We start from the raw sequence: 19,823 nt of genomic DNA, 5'->3' as shown, positions 1-19,823 counted from the left end.
CAAAATACGCAAAAATAACTTTAAATTTATGCAAGGAATCTTCCAATTTGACCGTCAGCCGGTTCAAAAATGCGAGCAATGGATCGCGAAGAGAGGTCAGTCGATTGAAGAAATTCATTTTTCCTTGTAATACACATCGTAAATAAATCAATTTGTGCCTGGTAATAATGTTCTTGCGTTGTAATGTTAGCAATAAAAATAACAATAAATTATAGTTGCATTAGCGTCATAACGATATTTTAAAAATCATTTTAATTGCTTTCGCACTTGTTACTGCGCGCATTGTTAGTGATGTGGGGGTGTTATACGTAAGATAGATACAGGGTGTTTCAAAATCATCGGAGGAACTCCTTACAATGATCTGCTTTCAATAGGGGCGCTGTTGAAGTTTCGCAAAACAGTTCTCTTGTGCGAGGCTAGTTGTAGTTTGTTAAATTTGTCATATGTGAAAATGAAACGTCATCGCAAGAAGAAGAAGGAAATACATAGTAGTAAACTCATGCGAGCTTTTACAAATAGAGCGATTGAAACCGAGGAATGGATATAATGGGAGGCTTAGTTAACAACTGTTCAATTAGATTTTTTGGATCTGTGATCCAAAGATGAAATGTAACAAATTTACTGAAATCTGACGTGCAAGAAGAAGAAAGACCTGGTAGCTAACGAGAGAATAGAACTAATAACAAAACTACGAGTTTGAATCAGCCTTTAGGCTATGGTTCTCGACTTGAGTAAAGAGTATAGTGGGTTATTCCAAATGAAGTCTTTTGACGGGACAGAAGTTAGAGTACATAAGTATGCAGTTACAAAAAAATATACATAAATACAGCCAATACAAAAGAACGAATAGATATGCAATGATTGTTCAGAAGTAAACTGCTGTTATCGATTAAACCCCGTCAAGAAATGCTATTCTAGTGTGGTAAATCATAACCATTGTTCTCACAATCATGGTTATGATTATGAAGATTGTTATATAAACTCTTTGGACTGTTTTTCGGGCTCCATTTGGCACCCCCCATTTAATTTTTGTACTAATGCGGTCCACTTTGTTTCAAGCTTGGCTGTTTTTAATGGGTGGCATTTGCCAGTTATTAAAATATGCTCCTTCTCCAACGTCTGGACCATAATTTCTAATTACTGGAAATTGGTCTTATAGCTCCCTTTTTAACATTAGCAGAAGAACGGCAAGAGGAAAAGTATGTTTCAATTAAGAGTTCGCAAAACGTTTTGATAATAGCAATTAAAATGTATATACAATGACTAAGTTGCAGTTACACAAAAGATATAAAATTGTGTCAAAAGATTGTGTGTGTAAATAATCCCAAATATAAGAAGGGGAGGAAAAACGTTAAAACTGACATTGTTAGTGAATCTACGTTGGTGAAACGAAGAAATGAAACTACAAATCGGAATACTGTTACTTCAAGTAGTAAGCATTTTAATTTTATTAAAATACTTCTTTAATTTAATTTATTTTGCAACTATTTTAAAAATAATTCAGTTTTTATTTTAATATTAATGAATGCCGATTGCATAACTGTGTAGCATCAACCGTCCCTGTTATTATTGTATTATACCGGGTGTTATGGAAGTCCACTTAATAAATTTAATCACATATTATATTCCAAGTGCAAAATTTTTTATCGGAAATTTTTTGCTAATGAACGAAAACATCCATAAATGAGGTCAGAAGACCAATTATTAGCAAATAACAGCACGAGACGAAGTCGAGGGCTTTTATTTGATAATAATTGGTCTTCTCATCGAATAATTTATGGATGTTTGAGTTCATTAGCAAAAAATATTTCCGATATTAAAATTTTGCATGAGGGGTATACGGCTTATTATTTCCGGAATTAAATGAAACCAAACGCATTATTTCCAATCCTTTTTATTCAAAATAATAAAAAAAAAAATCAGGTACCGACATTTTTTATCAGATTAATTCCTTCATATGTTTAGCAACCAATTGCGTGACAAATATTGACCAATCAAAACGAGAAAACAAAAAATTACCCGACAAAATTTCTCTAAAATGCACTGTGCAATAATCTGATAAAAAATGTCGGTACCTGATTTTTTTTTTAAATAAATTATTTTGAATAAAAAGGATTGGAAATAATGCATTTGATTTCATTCTATTCAGGAAATAATCAGCCGTATACCCCTCGTGCAAAATTTTAATATCCGCAATTTTTTTGCTAATGAACTCAAACATCCATAAATTATTCGGTCAGACGACCAATTATTATCAAATCTTATTTGATAATATGTCTTCTGACCTCATTTATGGATGTTTTCGTTCATTAGCAAAAAAATTTCCGATAAAAAATTTTGCACTTGGGATATAATATGTGATTATTGCATATGTGCATTTTAGAGACATTTTATCGGGTTATTTTTTGTTTTCTCGTTTTGATTGGTCAATATTTATCACGCAATTGGTTGCTAAACACATGAAGGAAATAATCCCAATAGAACTCGCGAAAATAAATATTTTTTACATATTGATCTTTTTTAATCGAGTATTTTTTTTACATTTTTTGTTCGACACTGTCAGAATTTCAGAATTTTCTCCTATGTGAACGGATTTTGATGAATTTGACAACTTGTCAAAACGAAACGTCAAGCTAATTTTAAAGATTTTCAGCCATTTGGAGCCTTTGAGGGGGCTCGTCGAACAAAAAAACGTTGTATTCAACTCGTTCTTGTGTAATTTGCGCTTTTTTGGCACTCGTGGACCTTTAAAACTCTCGTTTCACTCGAGTTTTAAACTGGTCCACTCATGCCAAAAAAAGCCCAAATTACACACGAACTCGTTAAATAAATAACTATTTTCTAACCGTCTTCGTCCATTATAACAGAAAAAATAATAATTTTATTGTTGCTGCAAAAATTGTATGTGGTCCTCGATTTTTTTAGAAATGTTCAAAATATTGGAATCTGACTATTCTGATGCATCTTTGGTACAAAATGTATTATTAGCAACTTGCATAATTTGTGCACTCTTTATTTAGTGGATCCGTACACAAAACAAAAATTAAACATGTCCTTTTCCACTTAATAAAATCTCGATTTTGATTCTTGTTTTTGTCAATATTTGAATGTAAGATCTGCATAACCATTTCCTGCAGGTATTCGAAAATGGTTATTTGAACAGGTTTTTATTTAATTCACCTTTACATATATTTTTTTTTTAATTGAGCGTAAAACTTAAACTTGACTATTATACACACAACAAAAAACAAAAAATCTAAAATCATTTACTCAACTTCATTGGGAACTAGAAAATTTTATTTATGACATATTTGAAAGAAAATTGTCTTCCAATAAAGACATTTTTCGGTTTTGTACATATTAATTCGTATAACTGTGACAAGTCAGAGCTATAAATAGCAACTTCACCTAATACTGCATAATATTAACAATAAGGAAATTATGTAGCACAGTAGGATTTTGAATGAAACAAATATGTACATACAAGCGTAATCTGGGACAATAATTAAGTTCTTTATAAATAACAATTGCAATTTCGAATGTGTACCTACGTAACCTAAAAAAAACCTTCTCCCACCATTTTTGAACGCTATTTTAATAAAAATATTGTAATGATTTGAATACATTACTTTTTCCGCCAAATATTTGAACCTGCGCAAAACGGTAACAATTGTGGTCGTGATCGTCATCGAATCGGAGGAGCCCTACGTTGTGATTTTCTTTTGGCGGAAAAAGGTTCGGAATGCAAACGGTGAGGGTTCCAGTTGGAAGAGTGCCGCAAATAAAACACACATGTGAGGGACGAAAAATACCTTTTATTAAAAATGTCTGTAATAACTTTGATGAAAAAGAAATTGGAACGAATACAAAGGACAGAACTTAAGTTAACGAAGTACAAGAAATTAACTAGTTGAGTACATCACAAAGATAAACGACCAGATGAATGCAACAATATTTAACATAACAGAAAAACGGGCACATGACAGACAAAATGACAGTTAACGCTTGCAAAACAAGTAAACAAATTATGGTGCAGTTATTACAGACAGGGACGGATGAAAAACCCTCTTCAAAAACCGTATCCCAGGTATTACTCATATTTTACAAAATAAAATCTACAACATACCCTTACCCCGTGGTCCTGGTCCCAAAACAAAACACAAAAAAAAAAGCAACTAAAGTGAGATAAATTACCCAGGTGAATTAAAAACGTTGAATTCTTCACGGGGACACAAAATATCTACTCGGAACGGTAGTGTAATCGGTTCAGATGTAACTTACAGATTTTTGGAATATTGGATCGCTCTTCGCAAGGGCTGTTCGTTTCGAAAAACCAAACAAAAGTGACCTACCCCCGTCAACCACCCGCGCGGGCCCGTTTCACCCCCCGCTATGTTTCCGCTCGTAGTGCCTAGTCTAGCCGCTAGTACCTTCACATTTGGCGCGCTGTTGTGGCGGTACCGGAAATTTAAATTTAAATTTTAAACTGGGTCACTACAATATCAAATAATTTTTTAATTCACTTAGAGCCGGTTGTTATAATGGAGATATCATTAAGGTACAACGTACATTATAGACTTGATGTAAATGTAACTGAATTTTGATTTAATATTGACACACTCCTTTTAATATAATGCCACTGCTTTCTTTTTTTAATTTTATTTTAGTTGGGTTATATGAAATAGTTTAATTTTGAATCCTTGTCATCTAAGATTCAATAAATCCTTGAGAAAGTAATGACTTTTTGTGTCATATTAACATTGATTATTATTTCAAACATTTATTCACATTTGAGCTAAATGTATTTTAAAATGATCATGTAAATGCAAATAAGACTTTTGCACATTAGGAGACTATTTAAATATAACAACACGAAGATGCTGTTTAAATCTATTTTTATTTATAATTAATACACCACTGAATAACATCTCGAATGTGCCATTATTTTATGCATCTTATAAATATTTATATTGTAAAAAAAATTTGTTGCAACATACATCATAACATGAACTTTAAGCTATATCAACAAACTGACTAAATTTGGAAAGCTCATGACAATTATTATGGGTTAATTTTTGAGTAGTAGGTAGTTCATTCTAGAGAAAAAATAAGAAATTTGCAACGTATAATTCGCCTTAAAAAAATGATTCTATGATGTGATTTATTACTATTAAGCTATTTCAGATTTATATAATTCAATCGCGGGAATTAAGAAATTGCAACACGACAAATAGTATCTGTAACAAAAACCTACAATTTCCTCATCGTACAAACGTTACAGATGCCTCTGCGGTATTAAACCACCTTTTGAAGTGCCCCCTTGAATTGCCTTGCAAGATAAATCAAACGAAGGACTTAAAAAAATGCGACAATACAAATGGTAACTGCAATGGAAAACAACAGTTTTTAAAAACTATAGTATATAAAAAAATAAGACCAGTAATAGACCAACGACAAAAATGTGCTCCTGGATTGCCTTGCAACGCTAATGAAACCAAGAAAGTCAATAATTGTAACGCTGTAGATGGTAACTGCAATGGACTCTACCCTATTCACAAGGGGGAGAATGAAGTGCATTTAAATAAATGTAATAGTTGTAACGTAAGGAATGTCATAAAGTTCTGCACAGAAAAAATTTTTCGCACTAGGATGTGTTTAACAGGTTTACAAGAAAAGGATCGTAATAAATATATTTTCATTTCACGCTCAATAAATTGTAAAAGATACGACAAATGCATTTCGCAATATCTTCGTAAAGGGTATAGACAAAAACAGTATAGGTGCCCTTTTAGATACGATTTGAAAACACCTGGAAATTGCTGCAGTCAACAAGTTTGTAATTCAACCAGTCAAAGATCAAATATAGAAGCGTTGACTTCAAATTTTGAAATTTTCAACATCAGCACTGAAACATCGCAAACAGTTGAAGTTAGCATAGCTGTTAGTTCAACACAGCTTAGAGACAGCACTATTAGTAGAACGCCAAGTTCAGACGGTTCTACAATTTCAACACCATTTAGTGAAACTTTAGGGGTCAAAACATCAAGCGCATCCGAATATGGTGCATTAAAGGAAATCCTTTCGACGTCTACTACTACTTCACAGGCGGATGACGTCAACAGTTCCAACGGAATTGTTTCCACTACGCCATTGTCCTTTTCAATATTTGATGAAGTAACAGCAACTGCGGTGGAAACGACAAGCAGTAATAAATATAGTTCTTCAATTATTACCAACGAAAAGTCTTCCGCGACTTCCATGATCGAAAACGCTGGACTAAATCCTACTGCGTCCATCGATTCTACCACATCATCAGTTAAAATGTCAGCTCAAACAGTTGAAAGCACTACCACTAAACCGTCATTTGCAAACGAAGTTATAATTCCCGACGAATCTGTTTCTGCTATAATTGACAAGTTGATATTGACAAATCAGGAAAATACAACACAAGCAACAAGCTCAGTCGAATCGGTTACACCATCACAACGCGACTTCTCATTGGGTTCTAAGTCTGAATCTTTTATGATCAGCGGTGTCACAGAAACATCAACCACTAGCACATTAGCCAGTTCCACATGGATTGGAAGGAGTACTACTGACAGAAATTTAAGTTCAGACAGTTCTACAACTTCAGCGCCGTCCAGTTCAATAGTAGATGTGAAAACATCAAGCGTACCCGAATTTACAGCTTTAAACAAAAGAATTTCATGGTCTACTACTATTTCACAAGAAGGTGAAATCAATAGTACCAATGAAGTTCCTTCGACTGCGTCATCTGTGACGAACAATAGAACTGTTACACAAATATCAGGTAGGTACAACAAATCAAATGATAATTTAAGTGGCATATTAAGTAGAAAAGAATCTACCTTTAAAGGTTTTACGAAAAAATCATCAAGTCCGATTCGATTAACAAGTGGGTATACATCTCTCTCCACGTTAACTGAAGTAATAACAGAAGAAATCATAGCTACCGCTGAAACGTCCAGCAGTACTAGATATAGTACCCCAATCATTATCAATGAAACGTCTCCCTTGATTGAAAACACTACCCTAAATCCTACTGCACCAACAATTGTTACAGCGTCATCAACTAAATTTTCAGCTCCAATAGATGAAACCCGCAATGCTACCCAATCTTTAACCCCAAACGATTTTGTGGACATGAATAGGAATTTTTCTATTTCGGTTGGCAATTTGGTAAAAGGATCAAACACAATCGAATCGGTTACACCGTCAAAAGTCCATTCGGCTCTGGTCACAAATTCTGAATCTCCCAGTGTCAATACTAAGGCAAATACTCCAAAGACAGTTAAATTTAGCACAGCCGTAAGTTCGGCACATACCGGATACAGCACTACGAGCAAAAGTTCAGATACCTCTACAACGTCAACATCATTCGGCGAAACTTTAAGTGCATTGGACGAAAGCACTTTGTCGTCGATTACAACTTCAGATTTTGTCGAAGTAAACAGTACTAATGGAATTCCCTCTATTACGCCATCCACGACCGGCGAAGGAATTGTTACAGAAATATCAGGTATAAAAAAAATCAAAGGATAATTCAGTTGTTACATTAAAGGCAACAAATTAATTTCACAGGTTTCACGAACAAATCGTCAAATACGATCGGATTAATAAGTGAACCTATGTTTTCATCAACGCCGCGTGATAAAGTAACAACCGTAAATTCAACAGTTGGCGTTGAAACATCAAGGGTCCATAAAAACAGTTTTCCAACCACTAACAAAGAAGAATCCTCCACTTCCATGATTTCTACAATGGAAAATATTAATGTAAATTTCACAGTGCCTATTACAATAGGTGGAAGCATTTCCACAGATCCGTCAGTTTCAAATGATCTTCAATCAGCAAGTCCAACTAAATTAACAAGCGAATCCACACTCACCCCAAGAGTAACTGTAGAAGTAGAGCCTCTAGCTTCAACAAACGTCGTTGAAACGTCAACCATTAACGAATATAGTGTTTCGACCATCATTAACGAAACATCTTCAACTTCGACCCCACTAAATTTCACTGTGCCCATAATTTTTACCTCATCATCACCTACAATCTCAACTACGACGCAAGAAAGTATTCCCACGGAGAATAAAATTGTTTCATCACCTCCTGCTAATTTGATTTCGACTGAATACAAATCGACCACGGAAGGACCAAACGAAACGTCTTTGCTAATTACTAGTTCATCGCAGGTTGCAGACAGCGCCACAACCGAAACGTTAAGAAGTTCAAAGAGGTCCACAATTTCAACACAATTCAGCACAACTCTAGTGGCTGAAACGTCAAAAATATCAGAATCTACTGTTGTAACTGAAATCATTTCATCTTCGATTACACCGTCGAAGAACAATGAAGTAAACAGCACCGACAAAATTTCCTCTATTACACCATCCACGACCGGCGAGGAAAGCGTCACAAAAATATCAGGTATAAAAAAGCAAACGATTATTCAATTGTTGAATTAAACGCAACATATTTTAATTTTACAGATTTCACAAAAAAATCGTCAAGCACGATCGGACTAATAAGTGAACCTATTTTTTCATCAACACCGCTGGATAAAGTATCAATTGTAGAATCAACAGTTGCCGTTGAAACATCAAGCGTCCATAAAAACAATTTTCCAAACAATAACAAAGAAGCATCCTCCACTTCCACGATTTATAAAATGGAAAATATTACCCCAAATTTCACCGTACCTAATAATTTAAGTTCAACATCAACTGAAGCTTCAGTTTCAATAGGTGGAAGCATTTCCACCGAACCGTCAGTTTCAAATGATCTTCAATCATCAAGTGGAACTAGATCAACAAGCGAAACCACACTCACCCCCACGATAACTGAAGTAGAACCGTTAGATTCAACAGACGTTGTTGAAACGTCAACCAATAATGAATACAGTGTTCCGACCATTAATAACGAAACATTTTCAACTTCGACGCAACTAAATTTCACTGCGCCCATCATTTTTACCTCATCATCAGCTACAATTTCATCTGCGACGCAAGAAAACATTTTCACGGAGAATAAATTTGTTTCGCTACCTTCTGCCAATTTGATATCGACAGAATACAAGTCGACCACGGAACGACCAAACGGGACGTCTTTGGTAGTTACTAGTTCAACGCAGATTGCAGACAGCGCCACAACCAAAACGTTAAAAAGTTTAAAGAGCTCAGCAAATTCAGCACCATTGAGCACAGCATTAGTGGCTGAAACGCCAAAAATATCTGAATATACTGTTGTAACTGAAACCATTTCATTTTCGATTACAGCTTCAGAAATGAATGAAGCAAATAGTACCGACGAAATTCCCTCCATTACGCCATCCACGACCGGCGAAGAAATTGTTATAGAAATATCAGGTAATAAAAAATCAAATGATAATTATACAATTACATTGAAGGCAACATATTTTAATTTTACAGATTTCACAAAAAAATCGTCAAGTAAAACCGGATTAATAAGTGAAACTATGTTTTCATCAACGGCGCGTGATAAAGTAACAACCGTAAATTCAACAGTTGCCGTTGAAACATCAACCGTCCATAAAAACCGTCTTCCAGCCACTAACAAAGAAGCATCCTCCACTTCCATGATTTCTCTTATGGAAAATATTACCCTAAATTTCACCATGCCTATTAATTTAAGCTCAACATCAACGGAAGCGTCAGTTTCAATGGGTGGAAGCATTTCCACCGAACCGTCAGTTTCAAATGATCTTCAATCATCAAGTCAAACTAGAGCAACAAGCGAATCCACACTCATCCCAACAGTAACTGATGAACTAGAGCCTCTAGCTTCATCAGACGTCGTTGAAACGTCAACTAACAATGAACACAGTGTTTTGACTATCAATAAAGAAGTATCTTCAACTTTGATCCCACTAAATTTTACTGCACCCATCATTTTTACCTCATCATCATCTACAATTTCATCTACGACGCAAGAAAGCATTCCCACGGAGAATAAAATTGTTTCATCACCTCCTGCCAATTTGATTTCGACTGAATACAACTCGACCACAAAACGACCAAACGAGGCGTCTTTGGTAGTTACTAGTTCAACGGAGATTGGAAACACCGCCACAACCAAAAAGTTGAAAAGTTTAAAGAGCTCAGCAAATTCAGCACCATTGAGCACAACACTAGTGACTGAAACGCCAAAAATATCCGAATCTACTGTTGTAACTGAAACCATTTCATCTTCGATTACAGCTTCAGAAATGAATGACGTAAATAGTATCGACGAAATTCCCTCCATTACGCCATCCACGGACGGTGAAGAAATTTTTACAGAAATATCAGGTATAAAAAAAATCAAACGATAATTCAGCTGTTACATTAAAGGCAACATATTTTAATTTTACAGTTTCCACAAAAAAATCGTCAAGTAAGACCGGATTAATAAGTGAACCTATGTTTTCATCAACGCAGCGTGATAAAGTAACAACCGTAAATTCAACAGTTGCCGTTGAAACATCAAGCGTCCATAAAAACAGTTTTCCAACCACTAACAAAGAAGCATCTTCCACTTCCATGATTTCTCAGACGGAAAATATAACCCTAAATTTCACCGTGCCTTTTAATTTAAGATCAACATCAACCAAAGCCTCTGTTTCAATAGGTGGAAGCATTTCCACCGAACCGTCCGTGTCAAATGGTCTTCAATCACCAAGTGGAACTAGATCAACAAGCAAATCCACACTTACCCCAACAATTACTGATGAAGTAGAGCCGCTACTTTCAACAGATGTTGTTGAAACGTTAACCAATAATGAATATAGTGTTTCGACTATCAATAACGAAACATCTTCAACTTCGACCCCACTAAATTTTACCGCACCCATCATTTTTACCCCATCATCACCTACAATTTCATCTACGACGCAAGAAAGCATTTCCACGGAGAATAAAATTGTTTCATCACCTACTATCTATTTGATTTCGACTGAATACAACTCGACTGCGGAACGACCAAACGAGACGTCTTCGCTAATTACTAGGTCAACGCAAATTGCAGACAGCACTACAACCGAAATGTTAAGAAATTCAAAGAGCTCAACAAATTCAGCACCATTCGGCACAACATTAGTGGCTGAAACGCCAAAAATATCCGAATCTGCTGTTGTGACGGAAACCATTTCATCTTCGATCACAGCTTCAGAGATGAATGAAGTAAACAGTACCGACGCAATTCCCTCCATTACGCAATCTACGATTGGTGAAGAAATTTTTACAGAAATATCAGGTATAAAAAAATCAAATGATAATTCAACAGTTTCATTGAAGGCAACATATTTTAATTTTACAGATTTCACAAAAAAATCGTCAAGTACGATCGGATTAATAAGTGAAACAATGTTTTCATCAACGCCGCGTGATAAAGTGACAACCGTAAATTCAACAGTTGCCGTTGAAACATCAATCGGCCATAAAAACAGTTTTCCAACCACTAACAAAGAAGAATCCTCCACTTCCATGATTTCTAAGACGGAAAATATTACTCTAAATTTCACCGTGCCTTTTAATTTGGGCTCAACATCAACCAAAGCCTCTGTTTCAATAGGTGGAAGCACTTCCACCGAACCGTCCGATTCAAATGGTTTTCAATCACCAAGTGGAACTAGATCAACAAGCAAATCCACACTTACCCCAACAATTACCGATGAAGTAGAGCCTCTAGCTTCAACAGACGTCGTTGAAACGTCAACCATTAACGAATATAGTGTTTCGACTATCATTAACGAAACATCTTCAACTTCGACCCTACTAAATTTCACTGCACCCATCATTTTTACCACATCATCACCTACAATCTCATCTATGACGCAAGAAAGCATTTCCACGGAGAATAATGTTTCCTCACCTACTGTCAATTTGATTTCGACTGAATACAACTCGACCACGGAACGACCAAACGAGACGTCTTTGTTAATTACCAGTTCAACGCAAATTGCAGACAGCACTACAACCGAAACGTTAAGAAGTTCAAAGAGCTCAACAAATTCAGCACCATTCAGCACAACATTAGTGGCTGAAACGCCAAAAATGTCCGAATCTACTGTTGTGACTGAAACCATTGCATCTTCGACCACAGCTTCAGAGATGAATGAAGTAAACAGTACCGACGCAATTCCCTGGATTACGCAATCTACGATTGGCGAAGAAATTTTTACAGAAGAATCAGGTATAAAAAAATCAAATGATAATTCAACAGTTTCATTGAAGGCAACATATTTTAATTTTACAGATTTCACAAAAAAATCGTCAAATACGATCGGATATGAAACAATGTTTTCATCAACGCCACGTGATAAAGTAACAACCGTAAATTCAACAGTTGCCATTGAAACATCAAGCGTCAATAAAAATAGTTTTTCAACCACTAACAAAGAAGCATCCTCCACTTCCATGATTTCTGAGATGGAAAATATTACCCTAAATTTCACAGTGCCTATTATTTTAAGCTCAACATCAACTGAAGTCTCAGTTGCAATAGGTGGAAGCATTTCCACCGAACCGACAGTTTCAAATGATCCTCAATCATCAAGTGGAACTAGATCAAAAAGCGAATCTACACTCACCGCAACAATAACTGATGAAGTAGAGCCGCTACTTTCAACAGATGTTGTTGAAACGTTAACCAATAATGAATATAGTGTTTCAACTATCAATAACGAAACATCTTCAACTTCGACCCCACTAAATTTTACTGCACCCATCACTTTTACCTCATCATCACCTACAATCTCATCTACGACGCAAGAAAGCATTTCCACGGAGAATAAAATTGTTTCATCACCTACTATCAATTTGATTTCGACTGAATACAACTCGATCATGGAACAACCAAACGAGACGTCTTTGGTAATTACTAGTTCAACGCAAATTACAGACAGAACTACAACCGAAACGTTAAGAAGGTCAAAGAGCTCAACAAATTCAGCACCATTCAGCACAACATTAGTGGCTGAAACGCCAAAAATATCCGAATCTACTGTTGTGACTGAAAGCATTTCATCTTCGATCACAGCTTCAGAGATGAATGAAGTAAACAGCACCGACGAAATTCCCTCTATTACACCATCCACGACCGGCGAGAAAAGCGTCACAAAAATATCAGGTATAAAAAAAGCAAACGATTGTTCAATTGTTGAATTAAACGTAACATATTTTAATTTTACAGGTTTTACAAAAAAATCGTCAAGCACGATCGGACTAATAAGTGAACCTATTTTTTCATCAATACCGCTGGATAAAGTAACAACTGTAGAATCAACAGTTACCGCTGAAACATCAAGCGTCCATAAAAACAATTTTCCAACCAATAACAAAGAATCATCCTCCACTTCCACAATTTCTAAGATAGAAAATATTACCCTAAATTTCACCGTGCCTTTTAATTTAAACTCAACATCAACCAACGCCACTGTTTCAATAGGTGGAAGCATTTCCACCGAACCGTCCGTTTCAAATGATCTTCAATCATCAAGTCAAACTGGATCAACAGGCGAATCCACACTCATCCCAACAGTAATTGATGAACTAGAACCTCTAGCTTCATCAGACGTCGTTGAAACGTCAACCAACAATGAATATAGTGTTTCGACTATCAGTAACGAAACATCTTCAACTTCGATCCCACTAAATTTCACTGCACCCATCATTTTTACCTCATCATCTCCTACAATTTCATCTACGACGCAAGAAAACATTTTCACGGAGAATAAATTTGTTTCGCTACCTCCTGCCAATTTAATTCCGACAGAATACAACTCGACCACGGAACGACCAAACGAGACGTCTTTGGTAGTTACTAGTTCAACGGAGATTGGAAACAGCGCCACAACCAAAACGTTAAAAAGTTTAAAGAGCTCAGCAAATTCAGCACCATTGAGCACAACATTAGTGGCTGAAAGGCCAAAAATGTCCGAATCTACTGTGGTTACTGAAACCATTTCATCTTCGATCATAGCTTCAGAGATGAATGAAGTAAACAGTACCGACACAATTCCCTCCATTACGCAATCCACGATTGGCGAAGAAATTTTTACAGAAGTATCAGGTATAAAAAAATCAAATGATCATTCAACAGTTTCATTGAAGGCAACATATTTTAATTTTATAGATTCCACAAAAAAATCGTCAAGTAAGACCGGATTAATAAGTGAACCTATGTTTTCATCGACGCCGCGTGATAAAGTAACAACCGTATATTCAACAGCTGCCGTTGAGACATCAACCGTCCATAAAAACCGTTTTCCAGCCACTAACAAGGAAGCATCCTACACTTCCATGATTTTTAAGATGGAAAATATTACCCTAAATTTCACCATGCCTATTAATTTAAGCTCAACATCAACGGAAGCCTCAGTTTCAATAGGTGGAAGCATTTCCACCGAACCGTCAGTTTCAAATGGTCTTCAATCATCAAGTGGAACTAGATCAACAAGCGAATCCACACTTACCCCAACCATTACTGATGAAGTAGAGCTTCTAGCTTCAACAGACGTCGTTGAAGCGTCAACCATTAATGAATATGGTGTTTCAACTATCAATAACGAAACATCTTCAACTTCGACCTCACTAAATTTTACTGCACCCATCATTTTTACCTCATCATTACCTACAATCTCATCTACGACTCAAGAAAGCATTTCCACGGAGAATAAAATTGTTTCATCACCTACTATCAATTTGATTTTGACTGAATACAACGCGACTACGGAACAACCAAACGAGACGTCTTTGTTAGTTACCAGTTCAACGCAAATTGCAGACAGCACTACAACCGAAACGTTAAGAAGTTCAAAGAGCTCAACAAATTCAGCACCATTCAGCACAACATTAGTGGCTGAAACGCCAAAAATATCCGAATCTGCTGTTGTAATTGAGACCATTTTATCTGCGATTACACCTTCGAAGATGAATGAAGTAAACAGAACCGACGAAATTCCCTCCATTACGCCATCCACGACCGGCGAAGAAATTGTTACAGAAATATCAGGTATAAAAAAAAAAATCAAACGATAATTCAGCTGTTACATTAAACGCAACATATTTTAATTTTACAGTTTCCACAAAAAAATCGTCAACTAAGACCGGATTAATAAGTGAACCTATGTTTTCATCAACGCCGCGTGATAAAGTAACAACGGTAAATTCAACAGTTGCCGTTGAAACATCAAGCGTCCATAAAAACAGTTTTCCAACCACTAACAAAGAAGCATCCTTCACTTCCATGGTATCTAACATGGAAAATATTACCCAACATTTCACCGTGCCTACTAATTTAAGCTCAACATCAACTGAAGCTTCAGTTGCAATAGGTGGAAGCACTTCCACCGAACCGTCAGTTTCAAAGGATCTTCAATCATCAAGTGGAACTAGATCAACAAGCGAAGCCACATTCACCCCAACGATAACTGATGAAGTAGAGCCGCTAATTTCAACAGATGTTGTTGAAACGTCAACCAATAATGAATTTAGTGTTTCGACTATCAATAACGAAACATCTTTAACTTCGACCCCACTAAATTTCACTGCACCCATCATTTTTACCTCATCATCACCTACAATCTCATCTACGATGCAAGAAAGTATTCCAACGGAGAATAAAATTGTTTCATCACCTCCTACCAATTTGATTTCAACTGAATACAACTCGACCACGGAACGACTAAACGAGACGTCTTTGCTAATTACTAGTTCAATGCAGATTGCAGACAGCGCCACAGCCGAAACGTTAAGAATTTCAAAGAGGTCCACAATTTCAACACAATTCAGCATAACTCTAGAGGCTGAAACGCCAAAAATATTCGAATCTACTGTTGTAACTGAAACCATTTCATCTTCGATTACACCTTCGAAGATGAATGAAGTAAACAGTACCGACGCAATTCCCTCTATTGCGCCATCTACGACTGGCGAAGAAATTGTTACAGAAATAGAAGGTAATAAATATCAAACGATAATTCAACCGTTTCATTAAATGCAAAATACTTTATTCGGAATTGTATTGTAATATGCACATTCCTAACCTTATACAAGGGCGGAAAGTTAACAATTCCTTTTTATTTTTACTTCCCTGTCTTGGTCAGTAATAGGCGATTTTCCGCCCTATTATAAGGTTTTTCCAGTGGCGTACTTACTGAAAGTCGAAAAACAGTAGAAATGAAACTGCATCAAATTAATTGTTTATTTGCTAAAAATGTAATGATTCCAAATAAAATAGTATACAAACCTCGGTGGAATGTGTTTCATTCCTGTCTCGAGCATTAGTTCACCTCGGCTACGCCTTGGTAAATTATCTTAGCTCTCGACAGGAATGAAACTCTTCCCACCTCGGTATGTAATCTACTATTACTTTTACAGATTTCACAAAAAATTCGTCAAGCACGATTGGATTAACAAGTGAAACTAAGTTTTCATCAACGCCGCTTGATGAATCAACAGTTGCCGTTGAAACATCAAGCGTCCATGAGAATAGTTTTCCAACCATTATCAAAGAAGCATCCTCCACTTCCACGATTTACATAGTGGAAAATACTACTCAAAATTTCACCGTGCCCATTAATTTAAGCTCAATATCGAAGAAAACTTCAGTTCCAATAGACGAAAGCATTGTCACGGAACCGACAGTTTCGAATGATCTTACACCATTACAAGTTGGCTTGACGTTGACTGCTAATTCTGAACCTTCCAGTGTTAGCAGTGCCAGAGAAACATCAAACACACTTAAATTTAGCACAGTTGTTAGTTCAACCGAGATTGAAGAGAGCACTACCACCAGCAACACTTTAAGTTTAGATACTTCCACAGTTTTAACATCACTCGGCGAAACGTTAATGACGGAAAGATCAAATATATCCGAATTGACAATTTCAAACGATAGTATTTCACCATCTATTATTACGATAGACTTGGAGGAAGTAAACAGCACCAGCGAAACTCATCTAACTACGTTATCTTCTACTCGTCAAAGAACTGCTACAGAAACATCAAGTATGAACAATTCGAATGATGGTTTACCTGACATGTTAAGAACGACTGAATCGTTCCCCACAATTTTCTTGAAAGAATCATCAAGTGGATCCACATTATTCTCGATGATAACTGATGAAGTGGAACCGCTAGTTTCAACAATTGTAGCTGAAACGTCAACCATTAAAGAATATAGGGTTCCGATTATTAATAACGGAACAGCTACAATCTCATCTACGACGCAAGAAAACATTCCCACGGATTTGATTTCGACTGAATATATCTCGACTACGGAACAACCAAACGAGACGTCTTTGCTAGTTACTAGTTCAACTCAAATTGCAGACAGCGCCACAATCGAAATCTTAAGAAGTACAAACAAGTCCACAACTTCAGCACCATTCAGCACAACTCTAGTGGCTGAAACACCAAAAATATCCGAATCTGATGTTGTAACTGAAACCAATTCATCTTCGATCGCAGCGTCAGCGTTGACATCCACAATCGGATTAACAAGAGAACCTATATTTTCATTAGCGCCACTTGATAAAGTAACAACTGCAGAATCAACAGTAGTTGAGACATCAAGCGTCCATGAAAGTAATATTTCCACTACTAATAACGAAACATATTTTATTTCGACGAGATCCACAGTGGAAAATATTGCTCTAAATTCCTCTACATCTATCATTTTTACTTCAGCTATAACAGATAAAAGCATTGTCACCGAAGCGCCGATTGTTAACGATGTTACAGATGAACAAGATACTACAGGAATCTCAATCACAGTGGAATCTGTTACACCAACAAAAACCGATTTGTCGTTGAGTTCTCAATCTGAAGTGAACAGCACTGCGTCAGAAATGTCGAAAACTGCTTTGTTAACTGAAACATCAAGCGTATCCGAATTTAGTATTTCAAGCGATGTGATCTCATCGTTGGTTACTGCTTCAACGTCGCCCGAAGAAAGCAGTGCTGAGGAAACCATTTTTTCGCCTAAGTTAACCGAAGAAGTGAAGACTGTAGAATCAATAACTATTACAAATAAATCTACCTCTTCAAGTGACTTGATTACCAGAACGTCGACGTTCATAAGTGAAACTTCCAACACAAATACAGATGTTACAACGAAAATGTCAAATACACCTCCAAATAATCAAGGTATGATCACTAAAACAGGTATTTATTTCAGGACTTCAATAATTGCAATGTTTCAGATAAAATCGCTTCTTTACAGCGAGCCACGAAGACCACGATCGACGGAAGCACCAATGTCGTTTCAAACACCTTTCATGAAAATGGTTCAGTTGTTAGTGAACCTACTCAAGTGTCACCACCTGTTTTTCAGTGTCCAGGCGTTGGACAATACCCTGATTTATCGGACTGCCGAAAATTCCATTTGTGTAAAAATATCATTTCGGTGGTGATCGACGTCAAAAAGATGTGTCCGAAGGGAAGCTTGTACGATCCACAAAAAAAGCAGTGCACAACAAGACAAGTGCAGTGTGCTTGTAAACATATTTTAAGCTGTGACAAGGCAGGAACATTTGAGCATCCAAATGACTGCAACAAATATTATACATGTGTTTGGTCAAGCAAACAAGATAGATACACAGCAAAGGAATATCGCTGTCCTTCCAGGCATAAATTCAATATAAAAAGGAAATTATGTGTGCCATCTAAAACCTGTGGTTCACCGAAAACCACAAATTCAATTGTACCATCGAATTCAGTTGGCGATATTATTTCTAACATTTTTGGTTTGGTAAGTTCGCAAGGGGCAATTAGTCAAAACAAGCAAAAAAACTTTTTCGCAATTTTAAATAACGTTGCTATTAATATAATAAGCAATTCCTCTGTACTGGCTGCTCCGTGTACGCGAGACTGTCGAGATAAAAATTCCGCATCCCTTGCATTTAAATGTCCAGATATTGGTAAACATCCTGATTCGTCAGACTGTGGTAAATTCTACCTGTGTAAAAATTCTCCGTCTGGAATGATAGATGTCAAACGATCTTGTCGAAATGGAACCTTCTACGATGCATATAAGAGGAAATGCACAACCACCCGGATCCAATGTCCTTGGAGGGACCAGTTAATTTGTAACGAGGAAGGTACATTTGCGCATCCGACAAAATGTAACGAGTATTATAAATGCGTCAGGAGCGGAAGCAATGGATATCAACCTAAGCAATATCGATGTCCCTCGAGTTACAAATTCAGCGACAAAGCAAAACTATGTTTGCTCTCAAAGACTTGTCAGTCTTTACCGAAAATATTTACTTCAACAAACCCCACGAACGAAGTGTTGGGTTCAAGTGAAATTTCGTCAGAATATGTACCAATTTGAAAACATACTTTATCAATTTAAGTATTGTAACAACTATTGTTAATGTTAGATACAATTTTATAAATGTAAATAATTATTATAATTCACTTTTTACTAGTTAGGTACAAGTTTTGTATTTTACATATATTGAATAAATAAATCAATGAGAAAACTTGATTTTTTTGTAATTATCAGACAATGTAGTAGGTAAAGCTTTTTGAGTCAAAAAAATTGACATTTCAAAAACTTTGCAAATAGAACAAATAATAGACAAAAATGATTTAAAGTAAAAATCAAAAGTAAGAAATAATATGTAGCACCATCTTTTGAAGACTGAAATGCTTCAAATGACCTTACTTTTGACTGGGTCGAACCGTCTTTAGACATTTCAACTCCTTGGATTTGAAGTGTTTCAAGTCCGGTTACAAAAAAAGCCACTTCAAGCGTTTCTATGGCGATACACAAATGCACGATTTTCGACCGCTTGA

At 36.1% G+C, this 19,823-nt stretch overlaps 2 protein-coding genes across 5 annotated transcripts in view; one reads left to right on the top strand and one right to left on the bottom strand.

Annotated features, from left to right (window-relative positions):
- ZnT77C (Zinc transporter 77C) overlaps positions 1-19,823 on the bottom strand; it is a 41,183-nt gene that overhangs the window by 16,997 nt on the left and 4,363 nt on the right. The window lies entirely within an intron of this gene.
- On the top strand, positions 1,327-19,507 carry LOC138132831 (serine-rich adhesin for platelets-like). 4 transcript variants are annotated; one of them, XM_069050494.1, is made up of 14 exons: positions 1,327-1,432; positions 5,185-6,811; positions 6,878-7,540; positions 7,603-8,448; positions 8,511-9,386; positions 9,450-10,328; positions 10,393-11,271; positions 11,335-12,210; positions 12,274-13,146; positions 13,210-14,088; positions 14,152-15,030; positions 15,098-15,976; positions 16,398-18,167; positions 18,224-19,507. In XM_069050494.1, exons 1-14 carry the CDS (start codon positions 1,397-1,399, stop codon positions 19,354-19,356), a joined length of 13,095 nt encoding a protein of 4,364 aa, XP_068906595.1. In that variant the 5' UTR covers positions 1,327-1,396; the 3' UTR covers positions 19,357-19,507. The 4 variants fall into 4 exon arrangements, with proteins under 4 accessions (XP_068906595.1, XP_068906594.1, XP_068906596.1 ...); XM_069050493.1 differs by having other exon boundaries at positions 1,388-1,432; positions 5,176-6,811; XM_069050495.1 differs by lacking the exon at positions 9,450-10,328 and having other exon boundaries at positions 1,388-1,432; positions 5,176-6,811.

Source organism: Tenebrio molitor, chromosome 6, assembly GCF_963966145.1.
Source record: "Tenebrio molitor chromosome 6, icTenMoli1.1, whole genome shotgun sequence".
NCBI lineage: Eukaryota > Metazoa > Arthropoda > Insecta > Coleoptera > Tenebrionidae > Tenebrio > Tenebrio molitor.
This window is presented reverse-complemented; position numbering and strand designations above follow the sequence as displayed.